The sequence below is a fragment of the Fukomys damarensis genome, unplaced genomic scaffold, assembly GCF_012274545.1.
Source record: "Fukomys damarensis isolate Sample0158 unplaced genomic scaffold, DMR_v1.0_HiC HiC_scaffold_9, whole genome shotgun sequence".
NCBI classification, from domain to species: domain Eukaryota; kingdom Metazoa; phylum Chordata; class Mammalia; order Rodentia; family Bathyergidae; genus Fukomys; species Fukomys damarensis.
In genome coordinates, this window is record NW_022900921.1 from 31,662,130 (window position 1) to 31,686,501 (window position 24,372).

Sequence of the window (24,372 nt, forward strand, 5' to 3'; positions counted from 1 at the left end):
AAAAAAAAAAAAAAAAAAAAAAAATCAAACAACAAAAACCAAAACGGTACCAGAGGTTGAACTCAGGGCTTCACACATGCTAAGCAAACTCTACATATTCCAGCCCTTTTAATTTACCTGAGACACAACCAAGGTGCCTAAGCTGGCCTCAAACTTGTGGTTTTCTTGCCTCGGCCTCCTGAGTAGCTGAGGTTACAAATGTGATTAGTGTTTAAGTCAGTAGACTTTGAGTAAAGGACATTAATCTCCCAAGAAGACATTCTGCCTTCAAACAGCATACAAAGGATTCAACATCAACTGGTCCTTGGGATTCCAACATGATCTGTAGATTTCAGACTTGCCAGTCCCATCATCACAGAAGCGAATGCCTTAAAATCATTCTGTACATGTATGGAGAAACAGATGTATACAGAGATAGAAATGTAAGTTGTTTCTATATAAAGATATTCATATCCATATACATCTCCTTTGGTCTGCTGCTTTGCAAGCTCTAATACCAAAGAGCTACTGTTACCCCTTGAGCCTCTTACATACCTTGTAGATCTATTTCCTCATCTGTAAAATGAAGAGAATAGCACTACATGCTTCATAAAGTTGTAGTAAGGATAGAAGAAGGGAAAACTCTAAGTGCTTAGACCAATGCACAGCATACAGTAAGCACTGGATAAATAGAGCTTTCATTCGCTTTTCAAGACATACCAAAGTGCCTATGATGAGCCACCGAAGTCTAGGCCCTTTCTTGCCTCATGGGAAGATGGAAGTGAAATTACACTGTACGTCGTACGAGGGAGAGAAATGAAGCCAGAAGCAAAGGGAGTACAAAGTAGGAATGGAGTTATTATTAGAAATGGTGTTGGAGGGAAGGCCTGAATGAGACCTAAAAGAGGTGAGAAAAAGAGCTGCACAGATGTTGAGAAGAAGACTAAGCCAGGCAGAGTACAAAGAAGTGCTAAATCCCAGAGGACAGGACGGAAGCTTGGCCAGCAAGATGGGGCTGTGGCTGAAGCAGAGTCAACTGGAGGAGGAAGCAGAGCTGGTCAGGAGTGTGCGGAAGAAGGCAGGTTGTCTCTAGAATTTTAAAGTTTTCTCTAGAATTAGAATGGAAGTCACTGGAGGGTTGTAAGGTGAGCGACATGATCTGCCTTACATTTTAGAAGGATCCCTCCGGCTACGCTGAAGAGAGGTAGGGAAGTCAGGGCAGGGCTGGGAGGTCCCTCAGGAGGTTACTTCAACAATAAAGAATGGAAACCTGAGATGTGGTGAGGGCAGGGAAAGATAAAAATATTATTATTAATCATCACTGTTGTGCTGTGATGTAGCTCAAGGAAGCCTGACAAATCAGACAGAACCAGGGCACAGGGCACTGGGGACCTGTGCGGGGCATTCGTGAGCCAGAGCTGCCCACAAGAGGGACTAATGCCCCACCCCGGCAGGCCTCTGCGGCCCTGTCGGCAAACAGCTCTGTGGTGGGCATGCTGCATACAAAACCCTGTAGATAGGGTGAGGGAGCTTGCCTTTGCAGACTGTAGACACTGACTCGGAGGGGCAGACGTCTAATGTGCCCCAGATGAATGAGCAAGCAAATTAAAGTAAACTCAAGAGGTGGCATTGCTCACATGGCAATTCACAGGGCTGAATGCAGAGCAGGGCGCCCAGGCACCATATGTTTAGACTGAGTCACTGGGGAAGAGCAGGCCTTCTCCCTGTCAGGGAGGAAGCTTCAGGAGTAAAGCTGGCCCAAGGTTAACTCACAAGTTTCACCTTTCCTTTTCATGAAACTTTATTTTACAAAGCTTCCTATGCCAGAGAAATACACAGAGAATAACCAGTACCCACATGCCTGTCATCCATATGACATTTTGATATATTTTCCTCACACTATTATTTTTAGAAATACAACATTTACACTTGAAGCATCATTTGTTGATTTTCATTTAAAATAGAAACTGCAAAATAAAAGCACACTAAAAGCTGGAATTGTCTAATTATTCTGAAAGAATGGAAGTGATAATACTTTGCCAGATTTTCTATTTAGCAGGATCAGTCTACCCCAGCTGTTCTCAAAGCAGGGATCCTAGGCTGACTGCCACACTTGCATCCCTGACTGGCGAGTTCATGAGCCAGAACCCTCAGGCCAGAGTCAGGACTCTGCCAGTGGGCCTAGCAACCGGTTTGAATATGCACTTTGGGGCAAGCTCAAGTTTCAGAACCACTCATCTACCCAGCAGGTAAGTGGGCATGGCTTAGTAGCCTGTGAGGTAATTGGACACCCTCATGTTTTCTAGGCAGAGGCCACTCTACTTCCAGGTTGTGGTGGTGGACACTAATGAGGGTGAGGAGGGCTCTGAAGCCAGACCTAACATTTCTCTTTAGGTCCTTCCTAGCCCAATGGCCCAGCATAAACTACCGGACCCTTCCGGGCTGCAGTATATGGGGCACTAATGGTTCCCACCTCCCAGGTTGTGGAGAGGACACTATGTCCTGAAGCAGGAAGCAGGCAGGACCAACTGGTGGCACCACACACTCACTGTGGGCTAGGAGCCGGGACAGGACCTCTTTCCTGACAGCTAGGCCAATAACCGGCCAGGCCCACTGCCAGATTTGGGAATCCCTGAGGAGTCCGCCATCTACAATCATCCAGAACATCCTTCTGAAGAGAAAAGATCAGCCAGGGCTTGTCTGGACTTCAGAAACCACCAGAACCACCTAGGAGAACAGAAACGTAAATGGGGAGGGAAAACCCACAGGCTCTGTCACCCTCTAGGGCCTGGAGCTGATTCCTGGCTCAGCAGGAAGCATTCTGCTTCACCCTTTTATGTTAAGAGCATCATTTTCAGAAAGGAAGAAAAAACAGGAGAGTTCAGTTCACAGATCTTACCCTGCTGGAAGCTCAGAGCATTGAACTGCTCTTAAGCGGAGGAATGCTGAATTTCAAGATAAGCACCACAGCCCCCGGGTCTTCCAACCTCCCTCTCTCCCAGGACACCAGCAGGGAACAGATAAGGCGAGGTTAATTACAATTCTGCTTCAAGCTCTTAATGTTCCACTGTGGAATATGATTATGATGATGGTGAAGGAGGGGAAGCCATTGGCCTTTCCTCAGCCTCCCACAGATGAGGCCTGGGCAGCCTCCCAAGGGCCTGCTGTCGGCTGGGCAAGACTAAGTCATCCATTAACTCTCTCAGCTTGGAGCACAGGATGAGCTCAGCTGTCATGGGGAATAAATCACTTCCTGCAGAATGTCTGAGTCCTGTTCTCAGTGTGGAGGCTGGAGGTGTTCTTTATAGGATTCAGGCTGAAGGTGAGGAAACCTCCAGCCCATCTGACCACACAGGTTTGTGTTTTGTTGGGGTTTTGTGAGGAACTAGGCTGTATGTGCGGATTTCTTTTGGTGACGCTCTGCTGGAGCTCCTGTCGAGCTGGCTTACTTTGTGTCCACCAACTGCTGGCACATCTTGCCACATATCCAGGGCACACGCAACTGGCCCACAACCTGGCCTGCTCTCTGTCTACCCAGTCTGCTGTGAGATGGGCTCTGAAACCCAGCTATCATATCAAATACCATCTCCTCTGTCCCTCTGCAACAAGTCCCATTATCAGCCTCAAGATGATTCGCATCCTGCTCATTAGCAAAAATACTCATCTAAGCCCCCCGACAGAAAGCTAGACGGGCATTTCCTTCTTTCTGCCTCAAGAATCACTGATGGCGTTTTCCTGCAGTTTGTAGCAGCATCTTACTGGTCCTAACGGAGATCTGACTTCCACCAGACACTGCTCATTTTCATAAGGGGAGGGCTAGAGGTGTGGCATCTGTTTTGTTGAGCGTGTGACACAGATTTGGAGGAGGCTCAACCCAGGGGGCAGGTGGCACTCATGCCACTCTCTGTGGCCGAATTCTTCCGGTCAACTGTCTCTATCTTGTACTGTTGTGCTGAGGGTAACCCCCCACACCCTTTTTGACAATGAAAGGCTTTCACAGCAAATGAAAACACTAAACAAATGCCACTGTTCTAAGGCTTGTGTGTCCTGCAATAGTCATCAGAATTCTCCAGGAGAAAGGTTGGTTAGGTGAGGGTAAATTACCCAACGAAACCTCACAAAATATGGGTATGAGAAAATGTGTAGTCAGAAAGTCCTCAGACACTGCCTAGGTCCAGAAAGCTCCTAGGAATTTAGCTCACAGTGGAAGTCAAAATAAGAAACAGAGATGTTCAGGAGACAAATTCTGTGTATGCAGCCATTTTTAAAGGTGTCACCACACTGTTATTGGAAACTAGGCATCTCTACGCAACAGTAACTCACTTCTGGTTTGGTCACTGATAACAAACCCAAGACAGACGCCATTAGACCTCAACCACAGATAGTCAAATAGAAAATACGTGCACTCTAATACCCCAGGTCAGTGAGGGTTTAGAGGGATACTGGCTATAGGAGAAGAATTCAATTATGTAGAGAGGGCCTTTTGACATTGGAAACAAATCGCTTTTGAGCCAGCTGATTCTACTTAGAATTGGTCCCACAGAAACTGCACAAGGACAGGTATTAAGGACAGTGGTCGGGCCGGAGATTTAGCTCAGTGGTTCCACTGCCTGCCTCATAAGCCCAAGGAGCTGAGTTCGATCCCTGGTACCAAAATAAAAAGAACAGTGACCACAGCAATGCTAGAGTAGTGGAAAGCTGGATAAAAACACTCAATGCGAGGAAACTTTAAATACATGATGGTATTGCCATCCGACACAAAACTATACAACTCCTGAGAAGAAGAATAATAAATATGAGCTAAGGGAGCATGGCTTAAGAGAATCCATATCACAGGATCCACAGGAGGTTAAAAGCTAGTAGTAGTCATGTTTTCATAGACAGGGTATTTTTAAAGACACCATGTTATGGACCTTGAGAATCTGGCTTCTAGACTCTTCTGCTCGGAATAGCAGCCCCTTTTGTTCTGCAGCCTTGCGACTCCTGTGGGGATTGCCTGGCTCTATCTGCTCTGCCATGGCCTCTAGGATCTGTGTGCAGGCTCTGCTCCCTGGGGACAGCAATCTGCTGCAGGAAGACAGCACAGCCACATGCAAGGGCCACAAGAGCTGAATGGGGAACCTGGCACAACTGGGCGCACCTGCCAGGTTTGCATAGCATGTTGTGGGCCTTCAGCCTGGGTGTGCAGCCCATAAGGAGAAGACCTACTGTAGCACACTCCTGTCCTTTGCGACCCAGATCTTAACAAAAACTGAACTTACCATCTGTGGCCCACACTCTTCCTATGTCCTATCTGATAAGGGTCCTAGCAGAAAATCTTCTTTGTGTATCATGCATTTTGTAATGCTGGGATTTTTGTTATTTTTGTCTGTCTATCTAGGTACTAGGAATTGAACCCAGAGCCTTTGCATTGAGCTACTTTCCCAGTCTTTTTAATTTTTGGAATTTGAGAGAGTTTTACTAAATCACAAAATTACCCAGCATCACAAGTTTCTTCTCCGAGTGTTGCGATTACTGGTACTCACTACTGCATCCAGGATGCTTCCTTTTACAATGAGCATATCATTCTTTTGAGATCAGGAAATTAGGTCTCATAGAGCCTAAAAAGTAAGTTGCCCGGACATTTGAGCAGGAAGGCTGAACACCAGGCTGTCACCCAGAAGAATGTGTCTCAGCTGGACGCAGGAGTGTAATAACACTAACAAGCATTAATCCCTGGGATTTTGATGGACTCTCCTGATTCCTGGATGGGAAAGCACGTTATCTTTTCCAGTAAAGACGGCTGTTGAAACAGCCAGATGTAGCCTGACTCTCATTTCCTGAAGCTTGCTGATGGCAGTGGCAGAGGCCTGTCCTAACTGGATGGCTACTTCAAGCCACTTACCTTTTCAATCAATGGACACAATTCTGCTGCCCTCAGTGGTAGCAGTCTTTCTGTTCCATGCAACCTGATCTTAATCTGGACTAGTTTAGAGGGTGAACCAGGCACTCTGGAGCTGTCACCCCTACTACAGAAGGTCAGGTGGGCAGAGTCTGGCTAGCTTCGAGTACAAAGAGGCTCATGACCTGTAGTGCCAGAAATGTCTCTGGAGGGCTGATACTCAGCATTCCTTTCTTAAGAACTTGAGTAACAGTAGATGGACACTCTGACGAGAATTCTATGCCAGGTGGCTACAGTGGGTAGAAAGGTGATTTACACAGAAAGCTCCTTTTCTTTTCTTTCTTTTTTTTTGCATAAACTTGATATGGGAGAATGTCCAAGCCAGAATGACAAGACTAATAAGCAAAATTACTGTGATTATTACAACTGTGAAAGGGAACTGGGGGTTGGGAACCATGTTAACCTGAAATAGTACGTGTCAGGTCCTATGAATGCAAAGGGCCACATGAATGCCACCTGCGGTTCTATACCCGTCAGAGCTGCTCTGCTATGGGGAGGAGGGTAAAATGAATTTTCAGAGAAATGAGTAGACTCAGAACTAACCTAAACATCTTTTGATGGAAAACCCATCTGAGACTGAAATTAGTTAAAGGACCATTCTTTAGTGAGATTATCACTGAATGTAGAGACTCAGTGTTCTGAAATTTATCTCAATTTGCAGAAGTGCATCACCAAAACTCTAATTTCTCTGAGAAAATAGTCTCATAATCAAGGTGCACTTGTATATTAACAACATATCTACGTCTCTAACAAATACTTAAATCCAGGATCTCCACTAATATGTGGGCAAAACTGTCCTCACTTCTGACCAACTCAAAAGGTGTTTCTGATTCAGATTAAAACAACAAAATTATCTTTTGGAGGCTGAGAGGCATGATCAAATGATCGTTGACACAAATCTTATAAGCTACTGAAAAAGCACACATTTCCTGTTGACCCAATTCTTACATTCACTAATTTAACAGGACAGTGTCACTGACAGCACGAGTACTCCATCTCTACCTATATGAATAGACTATTCACATCTGGCAAAGTCATTATAAGGAGCATCTGCTTTCTGTATTTAAAAAGAAGAATTTGGTTTTAAGAAAAAAAATAAATTGGAATCTGTGTTTCTTTGAATAAGACAACTGTTGCTGGTGACCAGAGGAAATGCCTCCCTTGTGTTTGTGGGAACCTGGCCCACTGTGGTACTGGGAATGTGCCCTCTTGTGGGACATGGAGGCATCAAACCATTCTTGGGGAACCAAGAAAAAAAAATCAGTAGTTCTTGCCTGGCTTTTGAGAACTCATCTGTCCTTATGTGGGTCTAGTCACCTGGTCAGCAAGTAAATTCTGTTTGGAGGGACAGGACAAATGGACCTTCCAGAGGGAAGGACAATGGTTTTGTTTGAAGTCCTGGGTTCCCCTCTTTAGTAGGCTTGTGGCCTCAGGCAAGTCCTTTACACGTCTCTGAGCCAAGGCTTTCTTACCTGTAAAAATGGAAAGTCATCTTTTTGTCTTTCATAATTTCAAAATCCCTTAAGAACCTGTAACAAAGGACCATCTAGACTGAGAACTGATATATAAAGGGAAGTCATTCATGTATTTAGGGCTTCGGATGGGAAAAAATGAGAAGATAACTAGAAGAGGCTTCATTTTGACCCCCTGATCGAATAGTTCCAACAAATTATGCCTAGCAAGGTCCTCACTGCTCTCCTTGTCATTTTTCCAGCACCCTCTTTAATTCTCTAGATTTACAGACTGAACTTGACCTCAGGTTCATGATTAAGTGCCTGGTAAGCACAGCTGTGAAAGTGGCATCACTCAACAAGGACAAAGAGATGAAAAGAGAGGCTCTTGCCTGAAAAGAGCTTATGAAGGACAGAGGCCTAAGAGGAGGGTGGGAATGGAGGACAGGTGTGCTGGGTCTGTGGAGCTCAGGGACCTATGCAGCAAGTAGCTCTCAGAAATCTAAATGCTTCCTAAAATCAAGAATTATAAAGAAACGGAGAACAGAACAATAGGGAGAAAGCACCACACAGAAAAAAAGTAGGTTTGTATTCCATCCCAACCTACCATTTTAGAGCATTCACCTTCTCCCTGGACTGCAGTTTCCACGCGGGCCAAATGAGAAGGCTGTGTTCTAGCTCTCTGCTGTTTCTGACTCCGTGGATGGAGCTGGCTACAAGCCTATAGCCAATTTTGCCTTATCTAAGCCACACCATCCCCAGCAGCTGCACCAGTGCAAAGCAAGCCTGGGGAGAAGACACAGACACAGGCGCCTCCCTCAGCAGAAGCTGGCAGTACCTGGTGTGGCTGTTGGAGGACAGGCTCTCCCAGGGCTGCACGCTGCAGCCGGCCACGGCGAAGGCTCCCCCACAGCTGCCATCCAATTTCATGAGCAGGGCCTTGGCAGCATTCTCGGCCGTCTTCCGGCAGTCATGGGCTCGCTTGAGCATCTGGGTGATGTTTTCATCCCCTGACTGGTCTCCTATGTTGCAAAGAAGCCAATGGATTAATCTGTACAGGCACAGGTAAGGTAAACCTGGGAGTGAACCTGCATATTTCCTCTCAATCACTCAGGGCACAGGTACTGCAGTGGGGAGAACCAGCGAGGAGACCATTGTGTCCAGAGCTCAACTGTGTCTCTCAGAGGCTGTCACTGGGAAGGCATTACTCTGCGGCTCTGTTGTGCTTACACGGAGATGAAGGGGTGTGATCTCCAATACCTGTTTCCAGCTCTCACATGCTGACTTTCTAGCTATCTGGGCTCTTGGCTTCTCCTACACTCAGGCCCAGGTCTGTGCACTGGCACTTGATGAATAAGGACAGGGAGAAACTGAGGTGCAAAGACCCTCTCTCCACATCAATTGTGGCTAGAGCTTTCCTAGGGGCAAAGGAGATAAAACTAATGGTTCAAATGAGAACTTTAGCTCTGTAATTTCTGTACCGGTGCAATCCCTAGCCCTTTCAACCTGGAAATGTTGGCCAACTCAGACGCTTCTGGAGAGGTGACTGGGCTATAGCAGGACACTGGGGCAGGGTGGGCGCCAGTAGAGAACCAGTCAGGGAAGCTCCTGCTCAAAATGTTCACATTCTTGTGTTTTAAAAGTGTTCTGAAAACAGCAAAACTATGGTGACACTAAAAAAGAACAGTGGTTGCCAAGGGTTGGGAAGGTTCAGAAGGGAAGAATGAATAGCTGGAGCACAGAAGATTTTAGGCCAGCAAAACTACTCTGTGTGATCCTGTAATGGTAAATACACATCATTACATATTTGTCAAAGCCCACAGGATGAACGCCACAAAGAGGAGGCCTGATGGGACCTACAGTCTTTGGGCGGTAATGGTGCGTCTATATAGGACCATCATTTTTGATAAATTATTACACCGGAGGCCTCAGTGATATGGGGGAGGCTGTGGATGTGCAGGGGCGAGAAGCAGACGGGGATCTCTGTACTTTCCCCTCTACTCTGTTGAAAACCCAAAACTGTTCTAAAAAACAAGTCTTAAAAAACGGAACCAAAACTGCGCTGGCCAAAACAGTCACCGGTTTGCCACCTGTACAGCTTAGTCTACGCTCTTCCAAATAGTTTCAAATGAAATAAAAAAATCCTACATGCGGAATCTTACAAAATGCTAACCGTGGAACTGGGTAAGATGGGAGGGTGGAAGTACACTCAGCTCCTCACCCACCGACTCCACTGCTGAGGCCCAAAGAAACCCTTCCAGTTTCCAACAGCTCAGTTTGAAAACCTACGTTGTCTAGAATGAACAAGGTGAATGTCTGCCGAGTCGACGAGAAACAAAGAAAACAACCACAATAATGGACACCGTGGACAACGTCATAAAGCAGTTCTGACGCAGAGTGACAGGTCAATGAGGGGCTGAGTCAGACGAGGGGAAGAGTGAGATCTAACGGGAGCCTGCCACAGACCTCAGGCAACCCTCAGTGCTGCGGAGAGTGGAGAAGTCCGGGGAGGGACATCCTGCAGGCTCCGCCTCCCTGGATTTCCCTTGGGCCATTTCTCTGACAACCTTCGTGCCTGTTTTGTTTCCACAAAGACATTTTACATACATCTCACCAACTGACTGCTATTTAAATTCTGCTCTGAAGCAGGCATGATGTTACTGGCTAGCTCGTCTCATAAATATGTACATGAGCTAGCCAGTATTCAGTAAATACAAACTTTTTCATTATTGATTTTTAAATGCATATTTATTTAAGCCCATTCGTCTCCCCCCAAGAAGAGGGTATGAGTAGGTAGAAGCCTAAAAAGGTCCCTTTGAGGATGGAGCAGGTAAAGACATTCCTCTGATACAAATTTGATATAGTTTTTTTTCCTTTAATTATCTATCTATCTATCTATCTATCTATCTATCTATCTATCTAACAGCAGGCCAAGATCAGTTAGGTTCTGTTTCACATAAGGAATAAAGTTTTATGGTTCAGTTAAAAACGAGGTTTCTAATGGAAATTTTGGCACAGTTTCCTCTCCTGGGCTGGGCTGGTAATGTTACTAGAGAGAAAAGGCAAGGTTGAAGACAGTCACCCATGCAAATGAAAGTCGGCCGCCTTGCTGGGTAACTTGGGTATAAAGCAGGAAATTAATGCCTGCCTTGTTTCCTTTCCTCCAGATTTGATTCAGATTCCAGTGCACATCATAACCAAAGGAGGGAAAATACATGAAAGTCAGGTATGAAAGCTGGACAGTGGCGGGGGTGGGGGGACTGAAAGGACAGGCGAGTCATTCGGGCAGGGCCTGGGTGGTGGCCTCCTCCGTAAGGTGTACCCTGGAAGCTTATGCCCTAATGGGAACACAGAGCACTCACAGCACAAAGCCATCCACGACAGGGGCGCTGATTACCACGGAAGGGTACAGCTGCTTTGCCCATTCCACTCGCCTGTGACTGAGGAGTGACCTTGCTTTCTCAGCTTTGTTGCCTCGCCACTGGTTCTCTAAAGATGCTGCTGATAAGGACAGGTGTGGCCATGTACTCAGGCGGCAGCCCCTCGCCAGGGTCTCCCTCCCCAGCAGTGTTCTTCCTGTCACCGAAGGCCTCTGAGCCACCATCAACGGCCGCTGTTCAGCAAATGCTGCTTAGCCCAAGAGGCCATACTGTTCCATTTTTCAATTAACTGCCCCTTCAAAGTACTCAAATTTGAGAGGAAGTAGGGGGAAGCAGTGTGGATCCTGAGGTACAAATTAGGCCAGCAGGAGACGTAAGCCCTGGGATGGGGACAGGGAAGGAGGCAGGGACACAGGAACATGATGGATCCCTTTGATGCACCACGGTCAGCATCAGAGGGTGAGCATTCTGTGATACTGGCAATAGCAGGTATGAAACAACTTCTGCATTCATTTAAACCGCAAGGCCAGAAGTAGGAACCCACACTTGAAAAAACTACTCAGGAAGAGACTAAGGGAGCACACACAGCAAATAAAAGCAACAAGACAAGAAAGGCCACAGGGGTGGCAAAAGGACTGGGAAAAGCAGTACTGCAGTGTGTCGGTCCCTTTCATCACTAGCGTGGACCTCCCACTCCATCTGGTTCTCCTGCCAGCCCAGGAGAATGTGAGTCCTAAGAAGGCTTGTTTGTTTTAACTTGTCTGTAATTCTGTTTCCACTTCAGTTACTGCTGCATTCAATATAAACAATGTACCTGCTCAGTCATGAGGAAAAACGAAAAACACACTTGACAAGCGAATTTCATGTTGCTGAGAGACGACTCTGCCAGCAGGGAGGGGGGTGGCAGACAGAAGAGACTGGGGGGTGAGGACTCGGGGGACACTCACCAGGGGAGGAGCCCACTCCAGCAGCACGGAACTGTCCCAGGATGAGGCTCTGCTCGCTCTCAGCCAGTGCCAGGAGGAGTTCGTAGGCCTCTATGCACTGCTCACTGAAACAGAAGCACACGGCATCCTCAGCTCTGGCAAGGAATGCTGAGCACCTTCCAAGCCAGCGCTATCTCCTGGGTGGCTCAGCCTCACCATCCTCACAAGGGAGGAGGCTACCAGACTATTCCCTGGCCAAGGCCAGTGGCTTTCTCTATACGTTGGCCTTTTAAAAAAACAAATTCTAGAATAATACAAGTGAAGCAGTAATGATGGAAGAGGCGGGCTGGCTGTCCTTGGGTGACCAGCTCAAGGGGCCATGTGACAAAGCTGTGGCAGCCCCCACTAATCCCCACTGACCCCCACATACAGGTATCTTTACCCTGGTGCCATTGTAGTGTTGGTCTGTGTGACGAACACTCAGCGGCAGAGTGGTATGTGACTCTCCAGTTTCAACTAGGAAAAACACCGGCTTCCACCTTGGACACTCTCTCACCCCTCTTCTCTCTCAGATTGTCCTCTCTGTAGCAGCCTCTGTGTCCTGAACACTGTCAAGCAGCCCCCTGGAAAGGCCCATGTGGTGAGGAACTCAGGCTTCCACCCAAGGCCGCGGAAGAAGGGCAGTCTGCACCCATGGCCACATGAGGGACCCTTCTTACAGGGAACAGCAGATCTTCCAGTCCCATTTTAGGTTGCAGAAGATGCAGCCTTGGCTGGTAGCCTGATCAAAGCTTTGTAACTAAGACAATCCCAGATTCTTGATCCTCAAAACCGTTGACACAATAATTTGTTATACAACAATCAATAACTAATGTAACATCCCTGAAAGAAACAACTTTGACCTAGCACAAAGAACAGTTCCATTATCACAGAGAAACTTCTTTTAGGTACTTGTAAAATGCCTCATGAAACACTCTCAGGACTTCACAGGATCTCTTATGTATAAGAGTTTGTGTTTGGATTTCTAATAAAAGAAGAAACAGACAAGTCACTCTGTCTCATCATTAGGCCAAGAAGGTAGGTCGAAGACCAGCTGCTTTCCCATAGCCTGACACCCACATCGCAGATGTGTAGACAGAGCTGGAGCAAGTGCGTGGCACTGGTGTGGTCTGGATGAGAGGCCTGCACTGGCAAGGTGTCTGCCTGATCACCTCCTGGAAGGCGAGCATGAGAAATGTTGCCCCAGCCAACACTGATTTGAGAGGACACCTGCTTTTGATTATCTTTACATTCATCATCCTGCAGTACGAGTTAAGGGAAGGGCCAGATCACTAACTTGAGATGTTGGCAGCAATTCCTTGCAGGCTCAGACTGTATTTCAGGCTAGAGGTGTTAAGACAACTCGAGAGAATGTGCTAATGTGGACGAAGCCCTTTCTGACCAAAGGCAGGTTGGGGGCGGAGATGGCTGTGTTAAGACTCGTGCTAAGGAGGATTTTCTGCTTGTTTTTATGCTTCTGTGAACTTGCATGACTGCTCTCAGCTTTGGTCTCATATTAGTTTGATTTTGTTATTTTGAAAAAACAATATTCTTAAAACAATCGAACTTTTTAGAAGATGTTAGGAGTAGGATACAGTCAACTACTTGGAGACCTTGGCAACTATGCCTAAGCAGTGACACTAATTAAAAAAACCTAACAAATATACTATAAATAGTTTTGTAGCTTTAAACAACCATTAATTTAAAAACTGATAAATTCCAAATCTGATGAAGCAGAGAGGGCAGAATGATGAAGCAGAACACAGGGCCTCTTGCTCACCAGTGAATGAACCATAGTGATTCAAACTGGCTTGCTCTTATGGAAAACAATCAGCAGTACATCTGAAAAGCCATGAAGATATTTGTATCATTTGACCTATGATTCTTGCTTCACAGAGTTTACACTAAGGAAAATATTCAAAAGAATGAAGATTTTATCTTTATTAAATTATTCACCATTTAATTTCAGTATTAAAAATCTGAAGCGTCGAAACGTCTTTTTAAAGATAGGACTGAGAAAATGAAATATGTAAACAATGCGGGGGACACAACCATTCAAAATAAATTGGAAAAACCATGACATTTAAAAACAGTAACATTTAATAAAGTATGACAATGCTGAAGAAATAGGAGCTGGGTTTAGTGGCACATCCCTATGATCCCAGCACCCTGGGAGGCTCAGGGGGAAGGGAGACAACTTCAAGCAAAGCTTCAGCAAGATACTGTTTCAAAAAAACAAAACAAAAACAAACAACAGAAAAGAAAAGGAGTCCACTGGATTTACAATAATGTACAGTATATATGAATAAAGACCAGAAAGAACTAATAAATATATCATGCAAAAACTGGTATTTTTGAGTGATATTGCTAAAATAAAATAGGTGGAATACAATAGAAGGTAGAAATACACACAAAATATGGAAGAGGAGCATAGTAATACTATATCCATTATCCCTAATCTCTTAATTGCCCAGGACGCTAATTGACTTTCAATATACAGCTCACTAGCAGTTGCTAGTCTGACCCCCTATTTAATATCGAGAGCTTGGTTTCTACTTCTATGCAGAAGACACTATGGATGCATTTCTAAATATAAGCAGCATGAAGACACGGCTGCTTGTCCTTCCCACTCCGGTTCCACACCTGTACTGCAAGGCCAGCCTCAGCGCGGTGGCGTTGGACTCATACTTCCCCACGAGCATGCTCATCCTCTCTGCGTTGCTTTTGCATTCCTCCAGGGTTATGGTCAGGAGGTCATTTTGGGATTTCAGGTGTTCAATACGGCTACAAAAAAAGAAAAATCGCTTTCAGTTAGTATTGTAATTAATGTGCCAATATTTTACTTGTCTCATTTCTAGGCCAGTCAGAAACGCACAACACCATGTGGGTTTGTCACAGGTCTTAGCAAATGTAAGTGACAAAAAAATCATCAAGGAAACAATTCTAAATAAAACAATCATTAAAATCTGTGTGAGCTGGGCCAGGGATTTAGCTCCGTGGTTCCACCGGCTGCTTCACAAGCGCAAGGACCCGAGTGCGATCCCTGGTACAAAAACGAAAGTAAAATGAAAATAAAAAGTACGCCTCTGGTTGTTTTCCGCTCTGCTGTGCTCCATGTTTCATGTACCAGGTACCCTGTGAGGTTGAGGACAAACCGAGACAGTAACAGCTGTGTGACCTCAAGATTCTCGAAAGAGTAATGCCTGGTCTACTCCTACCAGTCACGCCGCGTGGCTGCAGGGTGTTGCTTGCTGAGGCTTTGCTCAGTCATCCTACTGGTAGCCTGCTGAATTAAGTATTATTATTTGCACTTCCCAGAAGAGGAGGCAGGAACACAGGACAGTTAAATCCTTGCCTAGGGACTTGACTCAGGCAACCTGGCCCCAAGCCTGTGCTCTTACCCATCCACTGCCGAATGCAAACAAAAGATGAATCAGTGAGGGGATAAGAAATCACTGTAAAGAGTCCTGGAAATGGACCAGGGCCTTTAGTTGCTGTCACAGCTCCAACCAGGTCAGACAGTCCAACAATTCTACTGGTGGGTCAGTGAGAACTTTTAAATTTATCAAATTCAGAAGCACACATACTTAGGACAAATACTTTTTTTAAAAAAGTGGGAAAACAGATCAAAAATGAAAATCAAAACAAATCTTCAGCTTCTCCATTTTCTGTCCGAATAAATACACCCTTGTGTATTGTCTGAGCACCAAGTCTCACAGAGACCTGGAGTTTCACATCCACAAAATGCAGTGCTAAGGGGTATGGAAGCGATCTTCCTTGAGAATGAATCTAAGAATCATGCATCTTGGTGTAGAATACAGGGCCTCTCGTGCACATGCGCAATGTGTGCTGGGCATGTAACTAAGACCACTATCTAGCTGGCTCTGAGGACTCCAAGGCCCATTCAAGGTAAGGTGTTATTAAGAAGAAGCTTTCTACCCCTGTTTATATTAAGACTTCTTGAAACCATCCTCACTCTCATTTATGATTCCAGGGCACATTCAATCCCCACTAATTAGATGAAACCATTTACTCAGCTCATAGGGCTCCATGCGGCCAAGACCAAAATGCTTTCTTAGAATGCTTTCCTCTCTTAGGTCGGGGCCCTTGCTAGTGTTTGTCTTGACTCATGGCAAGGTCTTCTCCATCTCCCTATTCTCTATAAAAGCTGTGAGGGCTGGCTTTCCCCAGGGTTCAGCTGGGAGACGCTGATCTCACTCTAGGGGTGGTTTTATCCAGTCCCTGACTCTGACCTTTATTTCTGTTCCCATGGCTCCCAAGCTTCTCCAGCCCAGGCCTCCCTCTGAGTGCCAGTCCCACAGCCACAGCTGCCTACTGATATTTCCATCTGGCCATCACATGCCAAGTTCCCATTTAACATTCTGGGAGGAAACTGTTGATTTTCCCCAAACTTTCTTTATCTTTCCCCATCTTAGTGACAGGGATCCCTCCAACAGTAAAAGCTGCACACCTGAGCATCTGCGAGATCACCCTTTCTCTGACATCCACATCTAATCCGCTGGGGCTACCACTGATTTTGTGGCCACACGTATCCTGACCTAGGCCCGCCATACCACCCATATTCTGTGTCACCATCTCTCTGCCTCTACTCTATCCCACTCTTTCCGTTCTTCACCCGAGTGATCTTTCAGAATGCAAATGAGACTTTGTTCTGCCCCTGTTTAAAATCCCCTAACAACTTCCAAGCACACTTAGAATAAAGAATAGAATTTGTCCGTGGCCTCAAAATCCCTGTCCCAGAGAACCAGGCCCTGCCCACAGGGCCTTATCCATGGAACCCTCCCTTAGGTCTACTGGTTTTGGACAGTTCCTGCTTCACACCTACTTTTTTCTGGCCTTGAGTTTGGTGAATTGGTCTACAGACTCTCCTTGGTCTGTCACATGGCTATTCCCTTTTTTTTTTTTCTTTTTGGTCTCTACATCTTCCCTTTTCAAAAATACTTTCTCTGGCCACCTATCAAAAATCAACCTCAGGGGACTGGGGATTTAGCTTAGTGGTTCCACTGCCTGCCTTGCAAGCACAAGGTCCCGAATTTGATACCCAGTACCCCCCCAAATCAACCCTCAGGCTGTGGGTACAGCTCAGTGGAAGAGTGCTTACACAGCATGGACAAGGCCCTGGATTCCATTCCCAGCACCACATACGAAAAAAAAAAAAAAAAGGAATCCTCCCTGTTATTCTGTCAGAGCTCTACTTATGCTCTTCTTGAAGCTTTCTTTTTTTATTTGAATATTTTTGTCTATCTTTCCTAGCAGAATATAAGCTCCATGGTACCAGGGGCCTTGTCTGCTTTCCTGTGCTTTGCATATCGAATAGGGGAGAACACAGCAGGTGCATAACACAGGTGTGCTACATGAGGAAGTGCACTGTGGGCAGGTACGACTTCTCTCCCTGCCCTCAGAAGTCACAAAGTTTCAGGCTAGCATTTTTGCAGAGTAATACGCCTTCCACATTGAGAAACTTCAGTAACAGACAGCAGGACATACTAGTAGATTATTTCTAATCAAGGATTCCCTAGGTCCCCCTATAGCTACAATCACAGAATAAATAGTAGGGGTGAGGTCAAAGGGCAGGAGTTGGAATTCTGCCTCAGTTACTTAATAGCTCTAGACTTGAGGAAGGTCACTCTACTTTCAATTTCAAAGCCTTTTTTTTCTCATTTGCAAAATGACACTGTACCACTTTTACCCTCATAAGCTGAAGATAAGCAGTTGTCTGTGAGAGCCCATTGTAAACTGCTAAAAAACATAGTAATATGAGCTACAAATACCAAATATCTCTCTCATCTCTCAATTCTCTGCATCACACATAATTCAGGAGCCTCCACCAAGTACAGCCACAAAGCACAGTTATTTAAAGTACCACAGTCAGGAGAGAGCAGATCCTTACTAAACTGAGAGCCCCCTGAAAGCATGCAACTTCATTAAATAGCAAAGGGTATGTCTGATTCAATTTTTAAGCACTTGCAGGCCAGTGATACTGAGAAGGCTGCCTCTGCTTTACTGCTACTTGGTAATCTTCAAGATTGCCACTATGAGTATTTAGGATTTAATAAGGAAACCATTTAATTTCAAGATTGTAAATGACCTAGATTGCCACATTTCCTTAATTCTCAAAAACTGTATTACACAGCTTCAAATCAGGAAGGACTAACATGATAATTTAATTTATTGAGTTTTGCCACAGACAAGAGGAATGAAGTTAAGTATCGGTGGATGGGAATGGTATCTGCATTTCTTCCTGGTTAGCTCATAAGCTTTCCAATTCTTACTCTGCTCTCCCGGGAAAGACTGGTGGGTCAAAGTAGCCACACCATACTTGGCTGTGGCCCAGCAATCCACTCTGCGACCACGGAACCATGTCTGAGTCAGGGTGGTGAGCACGGTTTGGCCACGGTCCTTTTCCTTTGCTTTTTTAGCAACTCTCATATAACTAGAATGATATATGAACCAGGTTCTGCCAAGAGGCAGAAGTGGAAACTCAAACTGTCTCTGTCATTGGAGCTGGGAAGAATCCACAATACTATAGGTAAATTTATTCCCGGTAGGACAATTCGAATATGTTGAAATTCAGGATTGAGAACACTGGCAGAAGCATAAATAAGAATTAGGGAATTAGCAGAAAGAATAGGGAGAGTTAGAGCAGCAGCCTGGCCAACACCAGAGGCGTCTCCAGCAGAATGCATCTGCTGCTTCCTGGTAGGTCCAGGCGCCCCTGGGACGCTGACTCAACATTCCAGGACTTCTCTCGACGTCTCTGCAGCATGGGCCTGCACGCCGGGCAGCCATCTGTGTGCGACCTACTTGCCATTCTCTGTGTACTACTCCCAGGACTTGCTGCATGATGTGCAAGGTCCAGAGTAAAATGAAAATGTGGTACCCCTGGTTCGTGAATTACTAACAGGCCCGGGGATTTATTTAGCTCAGTGGTTCCGCTGCCTGCCTCATTAGCATGCAAAGTCCGAGTTCAATCCCCTGAATAAAAAATACAAAACAAAACCATAAACTACTAAGAATGTAAAACAGCAACAGCAGAGCAGTCAAACAAGTGTGGAGTCTTTCTAAGCACCAGGCTCTGTGTGGAGGCCACACACCCATGAAACCACTGTGACTGCTGCAAGAAGCCCTCCTGAGCCCACGTGGTGAGAGTCCCTCACCCTCACCGACAGCTTGCCAGCCTCGCTCCAGTCCCAGCCCATAAAGAATCTTCAGAAAGGGAGGGGAGGAGCAGCTCCTACCCCCAACACAAATGTGGAGAAGTGCTCCCTACCTGTTCAACCGTTCCGTTTCCACCTCAAACTCCCTAATTTTGCTTTCCGAGATGGCAGATCCATGTGAGTAGAGCGTCTGGAAAATCTCTTGGATATTGGAGCAGTCCTGAAGGGAGTGGGCCAGGTGTTCTGCCACGCTGCTGGACACCTGCACAAATAAGCATTCATTCCTAAGGAGTGTCGATTCAGGGATGCAGGCTCCCAGGTACAGTCTGCATGCAGAACAATTTAAAGCCAAGATTCCTTGAGAATCTGGCACTAGGACAAGGTTACTCTCTGATGGTTCTTGGTTTCTGTGTTATAATTCTACCATAGGAAGCTACCTACTATCAAAGTAGTACATAAAACATGATCAAAATACAGCTGCATCCCTCAGGCACATGCTGCTGGACCTGACCTTCTTTCCCCAAGTGGAGCTCCTTGCTGTTCCACACCATAGTATCCACACCAATCAGCCAAAGAGAGAGAGAGAGAGACTGATTCTGAATGTATGCGATTTTTGCTCAGTGCAAAATTTTACCTGAGGGCCTTAAAAGTGTTCTTCAGGCTCTCTCACTTGCAATGATCAAATAGCCAGCTATTCCAGCCTCTCACACCACCTTCAAGATATCCCTTAGGGAAGTGTCACAATCCATCAGTTCTTCTCCCCTAGGGCAGGCTCTACAAACAAAAACTGGTAGCAAACTGGCAGGTCCTGGTCTTTCCTAGCATTGGACTACATTTCAGAGACAGCATTCACGCTCAGCAGACAGCAGGGCTCTTTCAAAAGGGAGGTGCAAAAGGCACAGTTCTTTTAGAGCGTCAAGACTCCCTTGGTCCCCAGGAGGGACAGACAATATAAAACCGATAACCTTCAAGCCTTTCATTAACATCACTAGGAACTAGACCGAAACCCTTTCTTTTTGAATGGTTGCAAGCAGGGTGAAGAAAAAAAATCCTTCTTTAAAGCTCAAAAAGTAATTCACCAAGTGGAAATGACCATATATTTTACTTTGACCCTGGGAAAAGAAACTAGATATGATTTATTATAATAATTACCCGGCTTATTGATAGTGAACTTTAAAGTCATTTCATCATCTAGGAGCAACTTTCTGTGAAGGTCCGTTGGGTACCTTATTCCCCTGCCTCTCAGCAACACTTACCCCGATGCTACTGATTTCTGAGCCCAGGACTGGCCGATCAGACGATGAGGATTCTGACCTTGTCTTTGATAGCTTCACCCTCTCGGCAATCTTGAAAAACAAAACAATGATCAAAAAAGTACACACACCCTTCAGGTGAACTACTGAGGTCTTAAACTAAACTCATTCATTACTATCTTTAAAACAACTTACTTGTCCAATTCTTCTTGGGTTTTTTTGGGGGTGGTACCGGGGATTAAACTCAGGACCTTGCACTTCCGAAGCAGATGGCGGAGCTATTAAGCTAAGTCCCTGGCCTCCTTGTCCAATTTTTCTAACATCAGCCTAAACCCATGGCTTCTCAACCTCAGCAGCACTGACATTTTGGGCTGGACTTTTCTCTACTGTGGGGTATTTAGTAGAACCTCTGGCCTCCAGATACAAGATGCCTTATCATTCCAGTTCTTAGCAGCCCCAAGTTCTCCCGAGAGACAAACTCACTTGTGGGTGAGAAACAATAGTTTCAGCTAAACTTACCAAATTTGATAGCTGAGAACCAAATGTAATGTGGAGACTACTAAGGGTGCCTGGAGAGAGATCATTCATCACTTGAACAGTCTCTCTGTGGTAGAGGGTGCTGGGTCTGCTCTCCAACTGCTACAGCCTGCCCTCATGATCTTTATTGTTTTGCTGGTGGAGCTGTGGGTCCTGTGAGTGGGGAGATCATTGGCTCATTACTGGAGTCTCTGCTGAGCTGAACCGTAGTCCTTGAGAGCAGCTATCCGTCTACTGTAAAGTGCCGTAGCACTTAACATAACATCTCACTCTCCACTGTGACCTGTCAGCTGTGACATTCTCCAGCCAGCTGATTAATGAAAGCTGGTGTCCAGGTTGCAGCCAGGAGAGACTGAAAACATTAGCGGGTTATCTCTCCCTGCAGCTCAACGTGGGAGGCCTGTGCAGTCCCAAGGGAAGCCCTGTAAGCTGTGGAATTGGGAACATAGCTACGCAGTGGTGCGCTCCGCAGCAGCTGGTGCCTTTAGAGAACAGGAGGTATTCCCGCCCCTCCGTCCTATCCCCAGGAGCTCACCTTGGCAATAGGAATGTCATTGCTGCTGCTGCTGGTGCTCAGCTCTCCGGTGCTGGGGTTAACAGGGCGGTTGGCAGGAGTCAGGCGGCTAGGGCTAGAGGGACCTGTGGCCTGCACACTCTGCAGTCGAGTTTGAAGCTCTCGAACCTGAAACCACAAGGCAGTAAGGCAGGTTTGGTTATTTCCCTGGCCAAAGAGCAAAAGCCAGATGTGAAGATGGTAAGGCTTTCCTTTCCATGAAGGGCTCGGCCTCAATGGAAGGCTACACTGGTTAAGTCCACAAAGTCACTGATCCTTAATGGGACCAGCTACTCGTCCTTCACAAACACAAGGGCAATGTGTTTTCTAAGGAGCTGCAAGTCTCTGCCAGAGAGGGATGTTTAGTCCTTTCAGAAATGTTTATTCTCAAAGCCTCAAGAACATGATGCTATGTTGGGTACTGCTGGGACCCAGAATGGACTCTCCATCATCCTGGAACGCAGAGCCGGGAGGAGAAAGACAATTTCAATACAACGACACTCGAGTGCTACAGGCAGTAGAAAAGGGGAAGAGCACAGCTCCACCTGAAGTCACCCGAAGAGAGCAGCGCCCGTCAGCAGGGTCTTACAGGTGACAGAGCAAGGGGCAGGCTTTGGCAGTGTCTAGATGACAAGCAGGAGTGGGAGAGCTGCAACCCACTTGTTTAGAAGTGGGTCAAAAAGAGCTGTCTGGGAGGGAGGTCAGTCTAAGATGAGATGGCAGTGAAGGCACAAGGAGATTTCCCCATAAGATTCAGGATGGGATCGCCGGGGGACGCATAAGGAATATCTGAACAGCCCTACTGTGTGAACAAGTACTAAAGGGTCTCTGAATTATATTTAAGATACAGATTCATCTGTGAAGAATTTAAATGTGCAAATCCTGCTTCTCTATGGTGAAAGCTCTGTGACTTTTCCAAATAAGTGGAGCAAGTTCCTAGAAGTCGGTCTTTTTGATAATCCTGATGACAGTTTTAGGATCAGGATACAGAGGCTATCTTAAAGGGCAACTGATTACAGAACTGAGAAGCTCTTATGAAGGAATGGGTAGTGGACTCCTCTGTGAAGACACACCATGAGGACACGTGATGAAGGACCTCCCAAGCTTCATGGTATAACAGAGGCCCCTAACACAGTCCTGTAGAAAGCTTGTAAAAACAGACCCCAGGCTCTACCCTCAGCGACTCAGTCTGGATGAAGCCAAGAACGTGCATATCTAATGAGCCCCCCAAAGGTGCCGATGCTGTCATTCAGGGGATGGCACCTTGGGCAGCACTAACTGACCTAGGGACTCTGAAGGGCATGAGACACTTAAGTCTCACAGACTGGCAGAGCGCAGCTATGCCCCAGCCAACCCTGCCGCCAAAACCCTTCCAGTCCAGGGCACAGACCAGGCACAGCCCCCTTCTCTAGAAGCCACCGGAAAGCTTTTCATATTAAATGTCTGGGACGTCTGCACCCTGCTAACTTGGGAAGCAAAAGTAATTGAAATTTCAATAATTCACCAGCATACGCAAAGCCAAAATAGCCAAATTTCCCTGGAGCACAATGCATTAAATAGTGACGCAGCTCAGAAGCAGCTGATGCGCTGCTGCAGTTTCCAGGAACTGTGTGTGGATACAAGTGTCTCTGTCCTCACAACACACCGGACAGGGCCTGCCTGGAAACCGTCTCCAGACTACAAAAATACACACCTGCCTCAGCAAGAGGAGGGGCTTATGCTGGACCAGAACAGTGCCAGTGTGGGTGCTTCCTACGCCATGTGGCGGAGGTGCCTGTTCCTAAAGACCCAATCAGTTAAGAGTGTCTCTTATTCTAATAAGAAAATCAAAACTGAGAAAACATACAGGACACTGAACATTAAAACAAAACAGTGCCCCTGATCTTCTTTAACTGTATGGGGCCAATCACTTGTAGTCATTTTCTATGATGTATGTGTGTGCACACCCATGCCAAAAATAACTTCTAAATCCAAATTTTCATTTTAAAGGCTTCAATCCTGGAAAGGATAACAAAATATGTTCAATTTGCTGTGTGCTTTATTATTTCATGATAATTATTAGCCAGTGGGGTGGGATCCAGCTCACATTTATACTGAGTCTGTCATGGAGAGACAGACAGCTGGATGGGTTAAATGGCCTTCTCTCCCACCCTGATTTTGAGAAAGAGTGTAGTACTGATGTAAGAAACAGAATTTTAAAATCCCAGTACATCCATAAAGGGAGAAGACTAATCTTTTCTGAAGAAGGGGGCCAAGTGTAGAGTCTGATGTGGAAGATCCCACAAAGGACAAGGTGAGAAGCAGGGCTGAAAACTCGTTTTCAGAGGTTATCCTTCTGAAACTGGGCACACAACTGTGGATTTCCAGCATGTGATAGCCTCAGCTAACGTAGTAGGCACGACTCCTATTACAAACGCAGAGAAATGCTGCATAAAAGTGGCAACATTTGAGGGAAATTCATTGCCAAGGTTAAAAGAAAGCAAAAATCTCCAGGTATAAAGCCTTTAGCCTTCCAGCCCTACTCACCTGTGCCAAGTGGACAAGAAGGGCCGACCCCAAAGTCTACAGGAACCCGGGGACTATGCAGTGGGGACAAGTGTAAAAATCCAAACTCCAGATTTGTGATACATCTGAGCGTAGAGTCTAAATTTATACCATCTGTATATTATGGGACCTCAAAATTGTACATTGATACTTGACACTTGTCTGCATTTTGCAGCCTCTTACTGCCTCAAAACCTGATTTTTTTTTTAATCACCCACTATTATTAAGAAACAGGAGATACAGGCTTCTAAGGCTAGGGGCTCATGACCTTGAAGCCATCAGACACAAGGAGACATGCAGAGGGAGGAGGATAAACTAGAGTGACAGCCACTAAATGGAATGAACTCACCCCAGAAGATACAAAAGCAAACCTCATACTATATCACAACAGGCAAGTTCAGGATACTTAAAAAATGAGAATGCAACAGAACAGACAAGTATCAAAGCATCTAGCAGAAGAGTACAGCACCTCAGGCTCTGGGTTCAGAGATGCTGGTCTGTTCACTGCTGGTACCTTCAACAGTGACTGACAGTTGCTCTCCAGAAAATCAGTTGGATGTCACTAAAAAAAAAAAAAAAAAAAAAAAAAAA

The 24,372-nt window shown here is 45.8% G+C and overlaps 1 protein-coding gene across 2 annotated transcripts in view; it reads right to left on the reverse strand.

Annotated features, from left to right (window-relative positions):
* Mcc (MCC regulator of WNT signaling pathway) overlaps positions 1 to 24,372 on the reverse strand; it is a 349,153-nt gene that overhangs the window by 32,821 nt on the left and 291,960 nt on the right. For both annotated transcript variants that reach the window (XM_019206068.2, XM_010614125.3), the window contains 6 exons: positions 21,220 to 21,366; positions 20,151 to 20,240; positions 19,008 to 19,156; positions 14,360 to 14,500; positions 11,699 to 11,802; positions 8,210 to 8,393 (listed from right to left, as the gene is read on the reverse strand). In XM_019206068.2, coding sequence (XP_019061613.1) covers positions 8,210 to 8,393; positions 11,699 to 11,802; positions 14,360 to 14,500; positions 19,008 to 19,156; positions 20,151 to 20,240; positions 21,220 to 21,366 — 815 coding nt within the window. The remainder of the gene's footprint in view (positions 1 to 8,209; positions 8,394 to 11,698; positions 11,803 to 14,359; positions 14,501 to 19,007; positions 19,157 to 20,150; positions 20,241 to 21,219; positions 21,367 to 24,372) is intronic.